Source organism: Megascapheus bottae, chromosome 3, assembly GCF_031878675.1.
Source record: "Megascapheus bottae isolate mThoBot1 chromosome 3, mThoBot2.hap1, whole genome shotgun sequence".
NCBI lineage: Eukaryota > Metazoa > Chordata > Mammalia > Rodentia > Geomyidae > Megascapheus > Megascapheus bottae.
The window spans coordinates 19,281,285-19,296,104 of NC_143511.1; the positions used below are offsets into that span (position 1 = coordinate 19,281,285).

Below are 14,820 nucleotides of genomic sequence, written 5' to 3' on the forward strand. Positions count from 1 at the left end.
AGCACCCAGGCCCTTGAATTCAAACCCCAGTATGGGGGGGAGGGGGGGCCTGAACACACACACACACACACACACACTCAATAAGTGAAAATAAATAAAATGTGCATATTTACGAATATTTCTGGGGTGCTGGCTAGGGACCAGGTGTTACCCAAACTAGTGTTAGGGAGAAATAAAAGTCTTGCCAACACATCTGCTTCAGAGGATCATTATTTCTTTTTTGGGGGGAGGGGGCATCAGGTAAGTTATCAGATTAATATACACGTCAAGGAAAATGATCACAGTGTATTGAGAAACGCAGAGGAGAACCATTTCACCTTTGCTCCAGAGGTAAGTGTACCCACGGGTCAACCCTTCAGTGCTCCCTAAGCCCACAGCGACCAGAGAGCCAAACCCAGAAGGCTAACCTGTCCTCACATAGTTCAGGCCACGCCTTTCAGGGGAGGACGAGGGAGGAAAGGGGGAGAGAAAAGGGGCAGAGATCCGAGGGGGGGGGGCTGGGCGGTCTCCACGCTGAGGCTGGGGCGCATCAAGGAACGCTTCCAAAGCGAATGGAATGTCTGCCGTTCTTCGATCCGCGGGGCGGTTTGTCGAGGAGCTCAAGAACGCGTCGCTTGGGCGTCAGGAATGTTAGGGAACCGCGCGAAGGGAAAGTAAACCCGGGCCACGGTTCCGGAACCGCAACTCTAGAAAGAAGCCCCGGCAGTGAAGATAAGATCACGGTGGGGGTGTGGCCATGGACGCAGAGGGGCGTGGCCACGGAAGCCTTAGGGCGGGTCAGCATCTGGAGGGGGCGTGGCCACGATGCTCAAGCAGGTTGGGTCTGCGTCGGGTAGGAGGCGTGGCCAAGGTCCTCAAGGAGGCGGGGCCGCGTCGGGTAGGGGCGTAGTCACGGCGCGGCGGGCCTACGGAAGCCGAGCTAGGCGCACAAATTCAGCCTCTCCAGTGAGCGTCCGCCAGGTTGGTCGCCTCCGCCTTATCCTCCCGCCCTCGAGCCTACGCTCCGAGTCCCTCCACGGCCCACATCCACACTTCCTTCGGCTTTCGCCTCGGTTCCCGGCCGGCAAACGCATCCCCGAAGTCTTCTGGGAGCTTCTTCTTGGGTCAGGTGTGAGGCTTCCACTGCGGCGTGTCGTCCGCCCGCCCGGCGTCCCCGCGTCCCGCCCGGTTCTGGCCCGGCGTCCCCGCGTCCCGCCCGGTTCTGGCCGGAGCCCCCCGGCTGGCCCGCTGGGCCTGGGCCTGGGCCTCAGCCCCACGGCGGCGCCGCCGGACGCACGGACCGGGTCCCCGCCCGCGTCCCCTACCGACCGCGTCATGAGAAGCCTGCCGTACTTCTGCCGGGGCCAGGTGGTGCGGGGCTTCGGCCGCGGCTCCAAGCAGCTCGGCATCCCCACGGGTGAGTGCGGGGCTCGGGGATCCGCCCCCCTCCTTGCTTTGGGACGAGGGGAAGAGGCGAGGCAGCCCCACCATTCCCCTTCCCGCTTCCCTGTCTCGCCTGCTGGACACCAGTGTAACCGTCTCGGCCTCTCTCCAGGGCGGACTCCAAAGTTATCTTCCTGACCTGTGTGGTGTGGTCGCACAGAATCCCAGCTACTCGGGGAAGCCCAGGGAGAAGGATCTCCAACAAAAGCGCACCGAAACCCGGGCAGGCTCTCAGCCCCCAGAGCCCTTGCCCGGCATTCCGAAGTCCCTGGGTTCCATCCCCCTAGTACCACCAATAAAGCTGCATTGTTAGATGATGTTCAGTTTGATGAAGGCTAGCTTTTAGTGTTGGTGATGGAGATCTGGTAGCTTTATTTGGCTTAAAAACAAACAAACCCACACATGGGTTGCCCCTTTTGATCTGTTCATTCAGTCTTTTTTAAACATATTAAGTTAGGAAGTATGAAATTGGTCATTATGGTTAGGGCTGTAGAAATTTTGTATATTTGGACTGGTTTTACATGTTTGTTTTTTTTTTTTTGAACCAGAATTAAACATGAAACCTTTTAACATACTGTTTCTGTTATTTAGCTAATTTTCCTGAGCAAGTAGTGGACAGTCTCCCAGCCGACGTATCCACTGGCATTTATTATGGTTGGGCCAGTGTTGGAAGCGGAGATGTCCACAAAATGGTGGTGAGCATTGGATGGAACCCGTACTATAAGAATTTGAAGAAGTCTATGGTAAGAGCTGTGTTTTGCTGGCTAATTGCAAACAGGTTTAGTCACAGGCTGCATTAAATGCATACTCATCAGTACGAAGTACAACATAGTACAAATACTCAAAATTCTTTTTTTTGTTGTTGTTGTGGATCTTGGGGCTTGAACTCTGTCCCAGAGCTCTGCAGCACAAGGCCACTGTCCTACCCCTGGAGCCACAGCCCCACTTCACATTTTCTAGTGATTAATTAGAGATAAGGGTCTCAAGGTCTTTTGTGCCGGGGCTGACTTTGAAGCTATATCCTCAGATCTCGGCCTCCTGAGTAGCTACGATTCCAGGAATGGGCTACCACACCAGGCTCAAATACTCAAAATTCTTGATAGATATTTGAAGAATGTGAAAGTGAAATATCTCTGTACCCCAGTGTTGCATACCTATAATCTAGGACTCAGGAGGCTGAAACAGGAGAAAATAAGTGCAGCTTGGCCCTGGGAAGCATTGATTACTGTTTGAATGGAAAATCCTTTTCCATCCTTCTACTTTAAGCTTGTTGATTGTTTTACATCTAAAGTGAGTTATCTTGTAGGCTGCATATAATTAGATTATTTAAAAAAAAATCATTCTGCCCATCTCTACTTCCCCCTACCCCCCATCATGCAGTCTGAACTTCATACCTGGACACTGTCCCTGTGCTCTTTTTGCCCAAGGCTATTGTGCTCTACCATCTTGAGCCACAGTGCCATTTCTGGTTTTCTGGTGATTCATTGGAAATGAGTCTCATGTACTTTCCTGCTTGGGCTGGCTTTTGAACCATGATCCTCAGATCTTAGCTTCCTGAGTAGCTAGTATTATAGTCATGAGTCACTATCTCTGCCTTTTAGTAGGAAATTGTAATCCATTCACATTTAAACTTAAACTAATGGCTGACAGTGAGTTCTATTTTTGTTTTCTGCTATTGCTGTTCCTGAGCTTTCTTTCTTGCACAAGGCTAGACTTCACTACTGAGCCCCAGCTCCACTTCTGGCCTTTTGGTGGTTAATTGGAGATAAGAGTCTGCAGGAAGCAGGGTGCCCATGGCTCCCACCTGTGATCCTAGCTACTCAGAGGATTGGGTTTCAAAATTAACCACCACAAAACTGGAAGTGACACTGTGGCTCAAAGTGGTACAGCCCTAGCCCGGAACCGAAGAGTTCAGGAATAGTACGTAGGCCCACAGTAAAAGCCTCATGACAAAAACAAAAGTCTCAAGGATTTTCCAACCATGATCCTCAAATTTCAACTGTGCTCAACTGGATCCTCTTTTGTGCATTTCTTCTTTTTTATTTTTTTAAGAATTTATTTTAATTATTATTTTTTAAAATTTCAGTCCTGGTGCTTTAACTCAGTACCTAGGTACTGTTGCTGAGCTGCTTTGATTCAAAGCTAGTGCTTTACACTTGAGCTCTACTTGGGAGTTTTTTTTTTTTTTTTTTCTTGTGGGTCCTGGGGCTTGAACTCTGCCTGGGCACTATTCCTGAGCCCTTCAGCTCAAGGCTACTGCCCTACCCCTTGAGCCAGCCCCACTTCCCATTTTCTAGAGGTTAATTGGAGATAGTCTCAGGTCCTTTTGTGCTTGGGCTAGCTTTGAACCTTGATCCTCAGATCTCAGCCTCTTGAGTAGCTAGGATTATAGGCTGAGCCAACACACCCAGCTTGTTTTGTTTTTTAGTGGAAGTTTAGTGGAGATCAGAGTCTCACAGAATTTCCTACTAGGGTTGGGTTCAAACTTTAATCTTCAGATCTCACCCTCCAGTGTAGCTAGGATTACAGGGGTGAACTACCAGTGTCCTGCTCTTTTGTTATAAAGAACATCTTTATTCTCTTCTAACTTCATTTTGTATATTTTCTTGTTACATTTAGCATCCTAAGATTTTGCAAGTGTAATTTGAATTCATGTAAACTTCAACAGTATATTAGAAAAGCTATATAGATTGTGTAACAAGTTTTTTTTCTTTTATTTTAGATTTTTTTTTTTTTTTTTTTTTTTGCCAGTCCTGGGCTTGAGCTCTGGGCTGAGCACTGTCCTTGGACTTTCTCAAGGCTAGATCTCTATCACTTGAGTCTCAATACCACTTCTGGCTTTTTTTTCCCTTATGTCTGTGGTACCAAGGAATAGAACCTGAATCTTCGTCCATGCTAGGCAAGCACATTACCACTAGGCCAAACTCCCAGCCCCTGTAATAAGTTTTTAAAATTTATTCTTAAAGTCATATAGATGAGAAAAAGTAGTTAAGCCCACATTTAGGATAATTCTTTAATAATTGCTCACTTATTTACACTTACTAGAATGTGATTCCTTCAGCGTTTAAACTACTTGATTGCTTTGTAAATTATAGAACTGCTTACTATGGAGACAATACCCCTTGATGTGTCTATCTTAATCTCCCTCTAAACCCTAGGGCTTTTTACCCAGGCTCACCACAGAGCTACATGTTCCCTCTGAACCCCTTTTTAAAATCACCTTCAGGGTAGAGGGTTCCTTTGTAAATGGCCCACTTTTTCCACAGGATCCCCATAACTTAAATATTTTATTTGTTGGATTTGGTTTAATCTTTTGTTAGCCCAAGTGAAATATAAAAGCAGATTTGTAGCAATGTAAATTTTAACTTCTTTGAAAAGTTAATAAGACTGAAGTGTGTCACAGTTGGAAAACCACAGAACTAAGTGCTGATATAAGCAATAATCAAGTAATGAAATAAGCCATACTGACCTATAGCTATGGAATGTTTTTAGAAAGGAAGGGAGGAGAGTCTAGCCCTTGAGATATTCAGATAAAAGGAATTTCTATTGACCATTTAAGTAAAGCCTGAGAAATCCTTTGAAAATTAGGAAAAACTCCTACTGATAGTATATTCTTGCATTTCAGAGTTCCATGCCCTTGGCCTTTTGCCAAAAATAAAAAACTGATGTGGACATTTAAGTCTTTTGCCCTTATTAAAAAATTGTATTAGGATTTTGAAGGTTTTTTTTTTTGGTCTGGTCTTGGGGCTTGAACTCAGGGCCTGGACTCTAGTCAAGGCTACTGCTTTACCATTTGAGCCATACTGTGACTTTCAGCTTTTTCTGTTTATGTGGTACTGAGGAATTGAACCCAGGGCTTCATGCATGCTATGCAAGCACTCTACCAGTAAGCCACATTCCCAGCCCTTGATGTTCTTATCATGACTTGATCTCATTCCTTTGTTAGAACTATATATTATAAATTTCTACTCCAGGTTTTTACATTTTATTTATTTTTAACTCATTGGTGGCTTTTCCTTTCTTTTTCTGTCCCGTGCTGGGATTCAACACAGCCCTAATCACATTAGGTGAATGCTCTACCCCTGAGGTATATCTCTAGGCCCCTGAATCTTCTTTTTTTGGGGGAGGACATTGATTAGGGAATCTATTGAAACATAGATGGCTTCTCTGAACTGGAGAAGTTACTGAGAAGTTAACTACATCAGAATTTTGGTAAAATGTATCCAGTATCCCCATTTGGTGGGGGGTGGGAGGGCGACGGTGGTGTGTGGTCAGGACAGAAATCATGGAAGAACCGATCCTTAAAATTTTAATGAGGCTTGATTGTTTCATTTTAATTGACCCACTATAAACTTGAACATATCTTTTAAGTTTACTTGAATTTTTTTTTATAATCTCATGGTAATCTTCTCAACATTTAATTTTAGGAAACACACATCATGCATACTTTCAAAGAAGACTTCTATGGTGAAATCCTCAATGTAGCTATTGTTGGCTACCTCAGACCAGAAAAGAACTTTGATTCCTTAGGTGAGTTCTCATGTTAACCTTCTGCCACGCCTAGCTACTAATAATGAGGGTGTGACATTTGATATTTGAGCATTTAATATTTACCAGGCACTATTTGAAGTGTTCTATATGAGTTATTTCCTTTGTTTTCTATAAAGAATTATATTGTCCACTTCATAGAGGAGGAAATTTACACACAAGTAATGTTCTTTTCTTTCTTTTTTTTTTGTTTTTATTTTTTGGTCAGTTGTGGGGTTTGAACTCTGTGCCTGGGCGCTGTCTCTGAGCTCTTCAGCTGAAGGCTACCACCCTACCTCTTGAGCCACAGCGCCACTTCAGTTTTCTAGTTAATTGGAGAAAAGAGTATCACGGACTTTAGAGCCTGGGCTGGCTTTGAACTGAACCATGATCATCATCTCAGCCTCCTGACTAGCTAGGATTACAGGCGTGAGCCACCACACCTGGCCGGAAATAACTTTCCCCACCCCACTTTTAGTTTGGTTTTGTTTCTGTATAACTGAGTACCTGGCTGGTAATTCATAAAGAACAGATATTCACCCAGCTTTTGGTTCTGGAGGCTGAGAGTCCCAAGACCATGAGCCAGCAGCTTATCAGCATCTGGTGAGAGGCTCCTGCTAGTGAGCAAAGTGCTCGGGAGAGTTAACTCTTGTAACACAGCTACTTCCTTGATAACCTGTTAATCTAGCTGCCCTCAAAACCCCATCACCTCCCAAAGGTTCCCCTTCCAAATGTCATCAACTTAAATTTGAGTTTTCAGTTTAGGAACTGTAGAGGACATACCCAAATCAGTTGCAGCAGTTACAAACTAAGTGCTGGGACCAGATATCACCATATCAGATATCACCTGATTCATGTAAATGTAACCCCTCCCCTCCCTTCCTCCCTTCTTTCTTTTCTAGTCCTAGGCTTTGAACTCAGGGCCTAGGCACTGTCCCTGAGCTTCTTTTGCTCAAGGTTAGTACTCTACCACTTGAGCCACAGCGCTACTTCTGGCTTTTTCGGTTTATGTAGTATTGAGGAATGGAACCCAGATGCACGATAGGCAAGCACTCTACCACTAAGCCACATCCCCAGACCTCCGTCATCCTAACTGGTGTGTTCTCTCTACAGAATCACTCATTGCAGCGATCCAAGGGGATATTGAGGAAGCTAAAAGACTACTGGATTCCCCAGAACACTTGAAACTCAAAGATGACAATTTTTTCCAGGTCTCTAAAGGAAAAATTATGAATGGTCACTGATGAAAGAAAAAGAAGTACCTTTTTTTTGTTTCTTCTGTTGTCTAGTACTTCACTGATCCTAACTATGCTTGAAAGTCAGACATTTTCCTGAATGAGTGAATGAGTTCTGGCATTACATGAAGTTGCCCTATTAATGTATGCTTCAGTGCTAATGAGACCCACTGTGTTGTAGTACTAAAAAAAAATCAAGATTTTTAAATGTAAAGTTGATTAAAACGAACCACTAGAAGGATACTAAGTGTCTTATAATGGAAATAGAGTGTATATACGTATTGGTTAAAAAAAAAGCAGGTCACTAATTTGAGATGAGGACTATAGTTCTCATCATGGTAGAATGCCAGTGTTGTGTACCTGTGTACCCTATGCTGCTCAAGAGAGTAGAAGTTTGATAATTTATTTTAAACCTAAGGAGGAATATCCAGAATGTATTTTAGATATTTGTGTGTATTCATGTGTTATTACAGGCATGAATTTTGTGAGTTTTGTTTCCCTAATCTCCTTTATGAGTTCTGTTCATTGTGCTTTCTACGTGCCTCTGCAGAATTGCCTGGGGTCTACATGGCCTTGTCTCCCTCTGCCTGTTGGTTTTTGAAAGACTCTAAAATGAATGTTTTTTATTCTGTAGGTCTTAGTTGATGTTATAATAGTTCTCCTATTTTTTGGTACTGGAGATTGAATCAGGGCCTTATGTGCGCTGGGCAAGAGTTCTTCCACTTGGACCTTGGACCCCACTGACTTCTTCTGTACCCTGGGGTTCTCTCTTTTTTAAGAGCAGATATTCCTCCTGTAACTTTGTTGTTGTTGTCGTTGTTGTTACTTTGGTTCTTTTTTCATCCAGAGGTGATGAACGTTTTTCTGGCCAAGAGCCATTTAGATATTTATTGCATTCTAGGCCATACACACTGATCAATACAGGAAGATGGGATCTCAGGCAGTTGAGGATCTGTCCCATCATGTGCCAGATCATTTGTGGGGCCTCATATGGCCTGTGGGCTGAGGCACCCCCTCTGACCAATGATCATTTGTTTTTCTCAGAATATCCTGCATCTGTACATCTAAGATATTGAATCTATTGATACTATTCTATTCCATGTCTATATTTGTATTGAGGTTTTTAAAAAAAGGAGTCAGTTTATCTTTAGATAACCTCTGATCTAAAGTAATACAGCACTGAGTATGTACCAATTTGTTAAAGAATAAAAAATGCATGTTTTCTTCCTGAGGAAACTATTAGCCAGTTGAGCTAAGAAATAGTTGGAAGGTTATTTTGATTGGGCTTGTATGTTCCAGAGAAATGAGGGCTGTTAGCATGGTGTCCACGCCAGGAAGTTTAATGGGAGGCTGGAGAGCACTTACAGATTAAGGTACATGATCTTTATACTTTTCATTTTTTTTTATCCTACTGACTGGAAGTTCTAGCCACTCAAGTCCTTTCATTTATAGTGGCAAAGGATTTTTAGGGAATGAATTTGCAGATTGTTCTGTGCTGGTCAGGTTGTTTTTTCCATCTTCACAGAGATATATGTTGATGGGAGGCACATAGGAGTAGACGTTTAAAGTTACCTTACTATAGGGCAGGGAGTTTGACCTAGTGTTAGCATGCATGAAGCCCTGGGTTCGATTCTCCAGTACCACATACACAGAAAGACCAGAAGTGGCATTGTGGCTCAAGTGGCAGAGCGTTAACCTTGAGCAAAAAGTGTCCAAGGACAGTGCCCATGCCCAGGCCCTGAGTTCAAGCCCCAGGACTGGCAAAAAAAAATTTATTGCAGATCACTCTGATTGGCACAAGTGAATTATAACTATAGTATATTAACACTTCTGTAATAGAGGGGTACACTCATTTGATTCTTTTCCTCTTTGGAAGAATTTGAATTTAGGGCAAATGATGCAGTCTGTGGCTTTTTCCTTTCTTCATAAATATATGTATATACATACATGTAGATAGATGTGTATGAGCTACATCCAGCTCTAAAAACATCATTGTAACATCAGAAATCCTATTTGAAAGGTGGCGTCAGTCACCAAAGGCTTTATGAAGCAAAGTTAGACACAGAAATGGAAAGTGTAAGCACAACTTTGTGTGTCTTTAATCCAAATGGGGGTGCTACTAGCTATGTCATCAGTTTGTGGGGTGCTCTTTGTTCCATCACCTTGCATTCTCTTAGCCCCTGCTTTTGGAAATCACAATATGTTTAGGGGTTGTTTAATTGTCCACATTTTCAAAAGATTTACATTGTGTCGATCTGTTTATGAAATTGTAGGAGTTCCAGTCTGATTAGTCTGAATGTTTTTCAGACCTTGAAATAAACCTTGAGTAAGTGATAGTTTTCTTTTCGTGTCTGTTTTATTTGGATCTTTCCCCTTATCTGTTGAAGCTTCAGATTTGCTAGCTGGTTGTTGTGTGAGATGTGCTAAGGGTCCTGAAAGGCTGGTGTTTAGGTGGCAGGGGTGGAGAACTTGGCAAGCAGGGGGACTCCATTCCAAGATGTGGCCTTCTTGAGCTGCCCATAGCCACAGCACAGTGCCTGAGGTTCAGTTGGAGAACATTTGTGGGGCCAGAAAAATATAAGTAGGTCTACCTCCCATGTAACATTCCTGCTCTAGAACAGACTTCGGAAATCTTCATGACTGTGCTACTGACCCCACAGGCAGTAGTATGGAAGATATGCTTCTGTCTATTGCATGCAGATGCTTTCCGTACTCACCTTAGAATTCATTTTCAGCTCAGAAGACATAACAAACTGAAGTTAAGGGAATTGTGTAACACGATTCTGATCAGAGAGCTTACTGTAAGTAAACTGTTTGGAAAATTGATAACACATGTTTTAACTGTCCTAATTGTATGAACTCAACCGAAGGCTTCTTGTACCAGACGCCTCCATTACTTAGATTTGCAAGATCTTGCCTGGGTAGATGTGCCCATGGTTCTTCCTCCCTTGAGGTTCGCATTCTGTTTCTGTTTAATTTTATTGTACACAGGGGTTACAGTTAACATAAGGTAGTGAATGTATTTCTTGTCAAATTTGTTACCCCCTCCCATGTCACATTCTGTTTTTACATACACTTTGATATTGTATACAGAATAGTGGCACTTTGAATGCTTCTGGAAACATAAATCTAAACCCTGGAAGAATTACTGCCTCCAGTGACTATAGGGTTTCTGGGTCTGGGTTCTGCTTGGATCCAGGTTAATAAACACCAGCCTTTCCTGTTTGAGTTACTCATGGGATTTTTCAGATTGATCCCTAAATCCCTATAGGCATGCTAAACCTTCAAAGTAGTTCTTAGCACTACCCAGGGAGTCATTTTGCTTACAAATTTAAAGAGATTTTATCTTTATTAAAGATTACTCATCAAGCATTTCTATCAAATGAAGTATTTTGCATTATTTTCAGATACCTCCTGAAGCCAACAAATCCTAATACGAATATTCTTTGATTCCCAGTACATTTCAAAACCTAACTTTTCCCCTGGTCTCTATGCCACATTTCCAAAACAAGTTTTGCAAAGCATACAGCACAGTGAGGGCTTTCAGTATAGGAAATATACAAAAGGACCCCTAAAGTTTAATTCAGAGTTTTCTATTTAAGTGAGATGTTACGACTTAATTGTATGGGAGAGCCATAGTTCTCAAGGATTCCAAAGCTAAAGTTTGGAGTTACTGATTATGTGCTCTTACATGCTAAAATGAAAGTTCTGGGTGCCCAGATGTACCATCTTCATCAGCCACAGTCAGCTCCTTCAGAGATGCCCTTATGTCCCGGCATGCGGTATGTTTACAACCAGGAGGTGCTTTATTGTTTTTTTTCCGTGCCTGCAGATATTGTGGATCTTTCATAACTTGAAGGAAAAAGGATTTCTTCAACAGAGCTAATAATATATACTGCTTTCATAGGTGATAAACACATCAATGCCCAATAAATATCATTGGGAAAATAATAATTGGTCCCAATGAAGTTAGCTATTGGAGGCAGGCAGGGTCTAAGCTAAGTCTTGCATTTGCTGTGGAACCCAGGCTTGTCTCAACTTCAGATATGCCTGCCTTCCAATTCCCATGCCTGATTAACTACAGTTAATCAATATTCAAGTAAACCAAATGATCACCTTCCCTTTAATATTTAAATGAAAAAAATCCCATATTTCTAAAAACCATCAACTAAAAGGTTTTAGTAGAGGGCTGTAGACACTCTGCATATAGCTTTTGTCAACCTGATATATGGCAGTTACGGACAAGATCTCTTGAGTCTGGAGTTGACAAGTGCCTGGGCTGCAATTCACAGGCTGCACAAGAACAATCAGACAATGTCTGGAGAGATTACTCAAGTTCATTGACTGCAGTATCCTCATACGTTATGTGTAGAAGGTGTTGTGTGCCCAAATATTCCCCAAACTCAGGTTGCTTATCCAAATTACCAGCCTTTTGTCTGCTCTCTGCTTCCTGTCTTTAGTAAGATGACATGAAAGTGGAGCTATCTCATGGAGAAAGGTAACTGTTGTGTGTCCACTTCAAGGTAGACAGGAGGAAGAGAGAAGAAGTATGGCCATCAGAGAGCTTGGCGTGTCTGTCGTGCCCTAGAAGTGGGTACAAGTGGGGCATATTTGTATTAAGTTTTATAGATCAGTATTGGGGAACAGAAGGTGCCATTTTTACCCTCAATGAGAACAGTATGGGTGAGCAAAGTTGTGTGAGAGCTATTTTTCCGGAAGATGGCAGTCCAGAGTGATGAAGTGACCTAGAAGAATACAGAGGTAAGATTCCAGAAGCCCAGCGTCTACAGAACATCCTAGAAGTCGTGTGCTAAAAGGCAGATATTGAACACAGTACAGATATTTTATCTGGATTGTACTAGAGGGAAAGACTTGAGAATCCATTTTCATTAGAAGTTAAAACAAACTCACTCAGGTAAGACTGGGTTCCTTCTAAACCCAATGAGTTTAGCGTACTGTGAAATTGACATTGATTTAAGATTATAAAGTAGGATAAGATGGAAAATATAGTATGGGTGAATATGATTTGTTGAAACTGTTGCTTCAGTGTTTTAAAACTGATATTAATGTAAATTTTTTTTTTAATTTTTGTGCTGATATGAGGGGTATGAACTTGGCCTGTGCACTGTCCCTGAGCTTTATTTTGCTCAAGGTTGGTGCTCTGTCACTGGAGCCACAGCTCCACATCTGGCATTTAAGAGGCTAATTGGAGATAGGAGTCTGACACATTTTCCTACCAGGGCTGTTTTTGAACCTTAATCCTCAGATCTCAGCATCCTGAGTAGTTAGGAATTCTGATTTGGGCCACCAGCATTCAGCAAATTTTATTTGTAGTTATAAATAAGGTCAGAAAAAGTTTGAAAGTCTCTCTTAGCTTGTTGTTATACTTGGTTGTGAAAGGATTAGGCCATATATAGATTAGGAACAGAGATACCTACGTGGGCAGGTGATTTTACTCCTGTCGCTTGGTGCCTTTTTCATAAAATGGGGTAACAATTGTGCTTTCTTCCCAGGACCATTGGGACAATTTAAATCATAAGACCATTTGATCTATGCTATTTGTATCTAAGGGTACCTGAGAAATAGTATATAATCAACACATGATAATGATTATTTTTGTCTTGGGGTTATTTCTTCCCATGGTCAAAGACAGCATTGAAAAGGCACAGTAAATTCTTCCCAAGGTTCTTTGCAAGGAAGCCAGTTGTGTTCAGCATACGACAGAGGTTTCTGCTTGCAGAAATCACAAAGATTTATGGGGCAGCTCTGGTGGGTGAGACTGTACTGTGTGCTGGGGTTACAGAGTGGAATGACATCCTTGACCTTGAGGAACATCAGATCCGCAGAGCAATTACATCTTTATTTGCTTCACCCTATATGTAGTGCCTCTCATGCTCTGGGTCTGTAAGAAGTATATGAGTCCCTGTCTGTGGAAGGAGTTGGGGGTTTATTCACTAAGCCACTTATTTCTATACCAACCCTCCCTGCACGTCAACTATGTACACAAAGTGTTGATTTCACACTTGCAGGTCAGTCCTTCCGTCCTCCTGCTGCCTGACCTTTCTTTTAAAGTGTGCAGATTTGCAAGAGGTTTCATGGAAAGAATTAACTTATTGATTAGGTAGTTTGCTCCTTTTTATTTCTTCTAGAAATGGAATAAAAGTATATACTTGTAATCCCTTAAAGGGAATAATGAGCAGTAATTATTATTAATATTAAATATTATTACTAATTAATAATATTAATGAATACAGTATTTACTGTATTAAATATACTAACTAAAATATGGTAGATTCAAGGGAGAACTCAAATAGGGTAATTCCTTATAAAAACAAAGTCAAAGTTCAGCAAAATAAAGCACCAGGAAGCTGATCCTTGACAGATACGGGGGTGAGGTCAAGGGGAGTAGGGTAGACAAATGATGAGAAGAGGGGGAGAATGCATTCAAGAATCCAATGTATATCCTATAAAATTTAAGAGTGAGGGAAGGGGTGGAAAGGGCAGATATGGGTGAGAATGTTGAAAAACTGACGTTTATCAAGATGCATTTTATTTATACAGTGCTTTGTTAAATGACAACTCTTGTACAACTACTTACAGATAATAAAAAATGTTTAAAGAAAAAAAGACAAAAAGGGAATTAAAATCAGAAAGGAAAAAAATAAGCCAGGCCAGTAGCTGATGCCTGTAATTTTAGTTATTCAGGTGGTTTAGATCTGAAGACCATGGGCTCAAAGCCCAGGCAACAAAGCTTGTGAGAATCTTTAACTGACTACCAAAAGCCAGGAGTGGAGTTGTGGCTTAAGTGGTAGAGTACCAGATAAGTGGGGAAAAATAGCAATGGTAATTTTTGCACATTTCCAAGTTTATGACATACAATGAACTCGTTTATATTATCTCAAATGATTTGGTTAATTTCAAGCTGATCTAAGAAGTGGTACTGAGGAATCGAACCCAGGACTTCATGCATGCTGGGCAAGCATTTTACCACTAAGCCATATTCCCAGCACCAACATTCACATGAGCTTTTTAGGAGACATAGCCTCACAGATGTCTGGAAGCAGGTCTGTTTGTGTCAGCAGAAATCCACCAGTTAGCAGCTGAAACCTGTGTATCTGTAGGAAAACGTCTTTTACAAAGCTCTTCAAAAGTAAAAATTAAACTGGGAGTAATGAGACATGACTATAATTTCAGCTCTAAGGCAGGATTGTGAATTTGAGGCCAGTTTGGGCTACATAGCAAGTCTTAAAGGAAAGAAAGGAAGAAAGAAAGAAAGTGAAAATCAGTTCCTTGTTTCTTTGCCAAGACAGAAATCATCCAGATGTTTTACAGCTGTGCTGCAAAGGAAGTTGCAAAGTCAATAAAGGATTCTGGAGTTTGTCCAAAGAGATCATAGGAATTAAAAATCTGATCCCAGGCCTAGGAAGAGAGATGTTCTTGGAGTATCTTGGAACATCAGTCACACAAATTTTTCATGATTCCTCTCAGCCCAGTGATAAATGTCACCAAGTCTAAGGCCAAGCTCTTTGCCAACAGTTTGTCTTTCTGGTCACTTCCTGATAAGCAATTTGATTTGGTATCTGTGCCCCTTTAGTCTAGTAATAGGTCAATATTGAGACACAGTTTAAGTCACCTT

General features: G+C 42.0%; 1 protein-coding gene across 1 annotated transcript; it reads left to right on the plus strand.

Annotated features, from left to right (window-relative positions):
- Positions 1-1,179: 1,179 nt before the first annotated feature.
- Positions 1,180-8,322, plus strand: Rfk (riboflavin kinase). Its single transcript, XM_090329623.1, has 4 exons — positions 1,180-1,396; positions 2,014-2,165; positions 5,850-5,952; positions 7,063-8,322. Exons 1-4 carry the CDS (start codon positions 1,315-1,317, stop codon positions 7,191-7,193), a joined length of 468 nt encoding a protein of 155 aa, XP_090185749.1. The 5' UTR covers positions 1,180-1,314; the 3' UTR covers positions 7,194-8,322.
- Positions 8,323-14,820: the final 6,498 nt, after the last annotated feature.

Bases quoted from the DNA above. Each gene is read 5' to 3' on its own strand.
- Rfk (XM_090329623.1), top strand. From the start codon at position 1,315: ATGAGAAGCCTGCCGTACTTCTGCCGGGGCCAGGTGGTGCGGGGCTTC. The intron at 2,166-5,849 runs GTAAGAGCTGTG...ATTTAATTTTAG, and splicing joins AGAATTTGAAGAAGTCTATG to GAAACACACATCATGCATAC. The intron at 5,953-7,062 runs GTGAGTTCTCAT...TTCTCTCTACAG, and splicing joins AAAGAACTTTGATTCCTTAG to AATCACTCATTGCAGCGATC.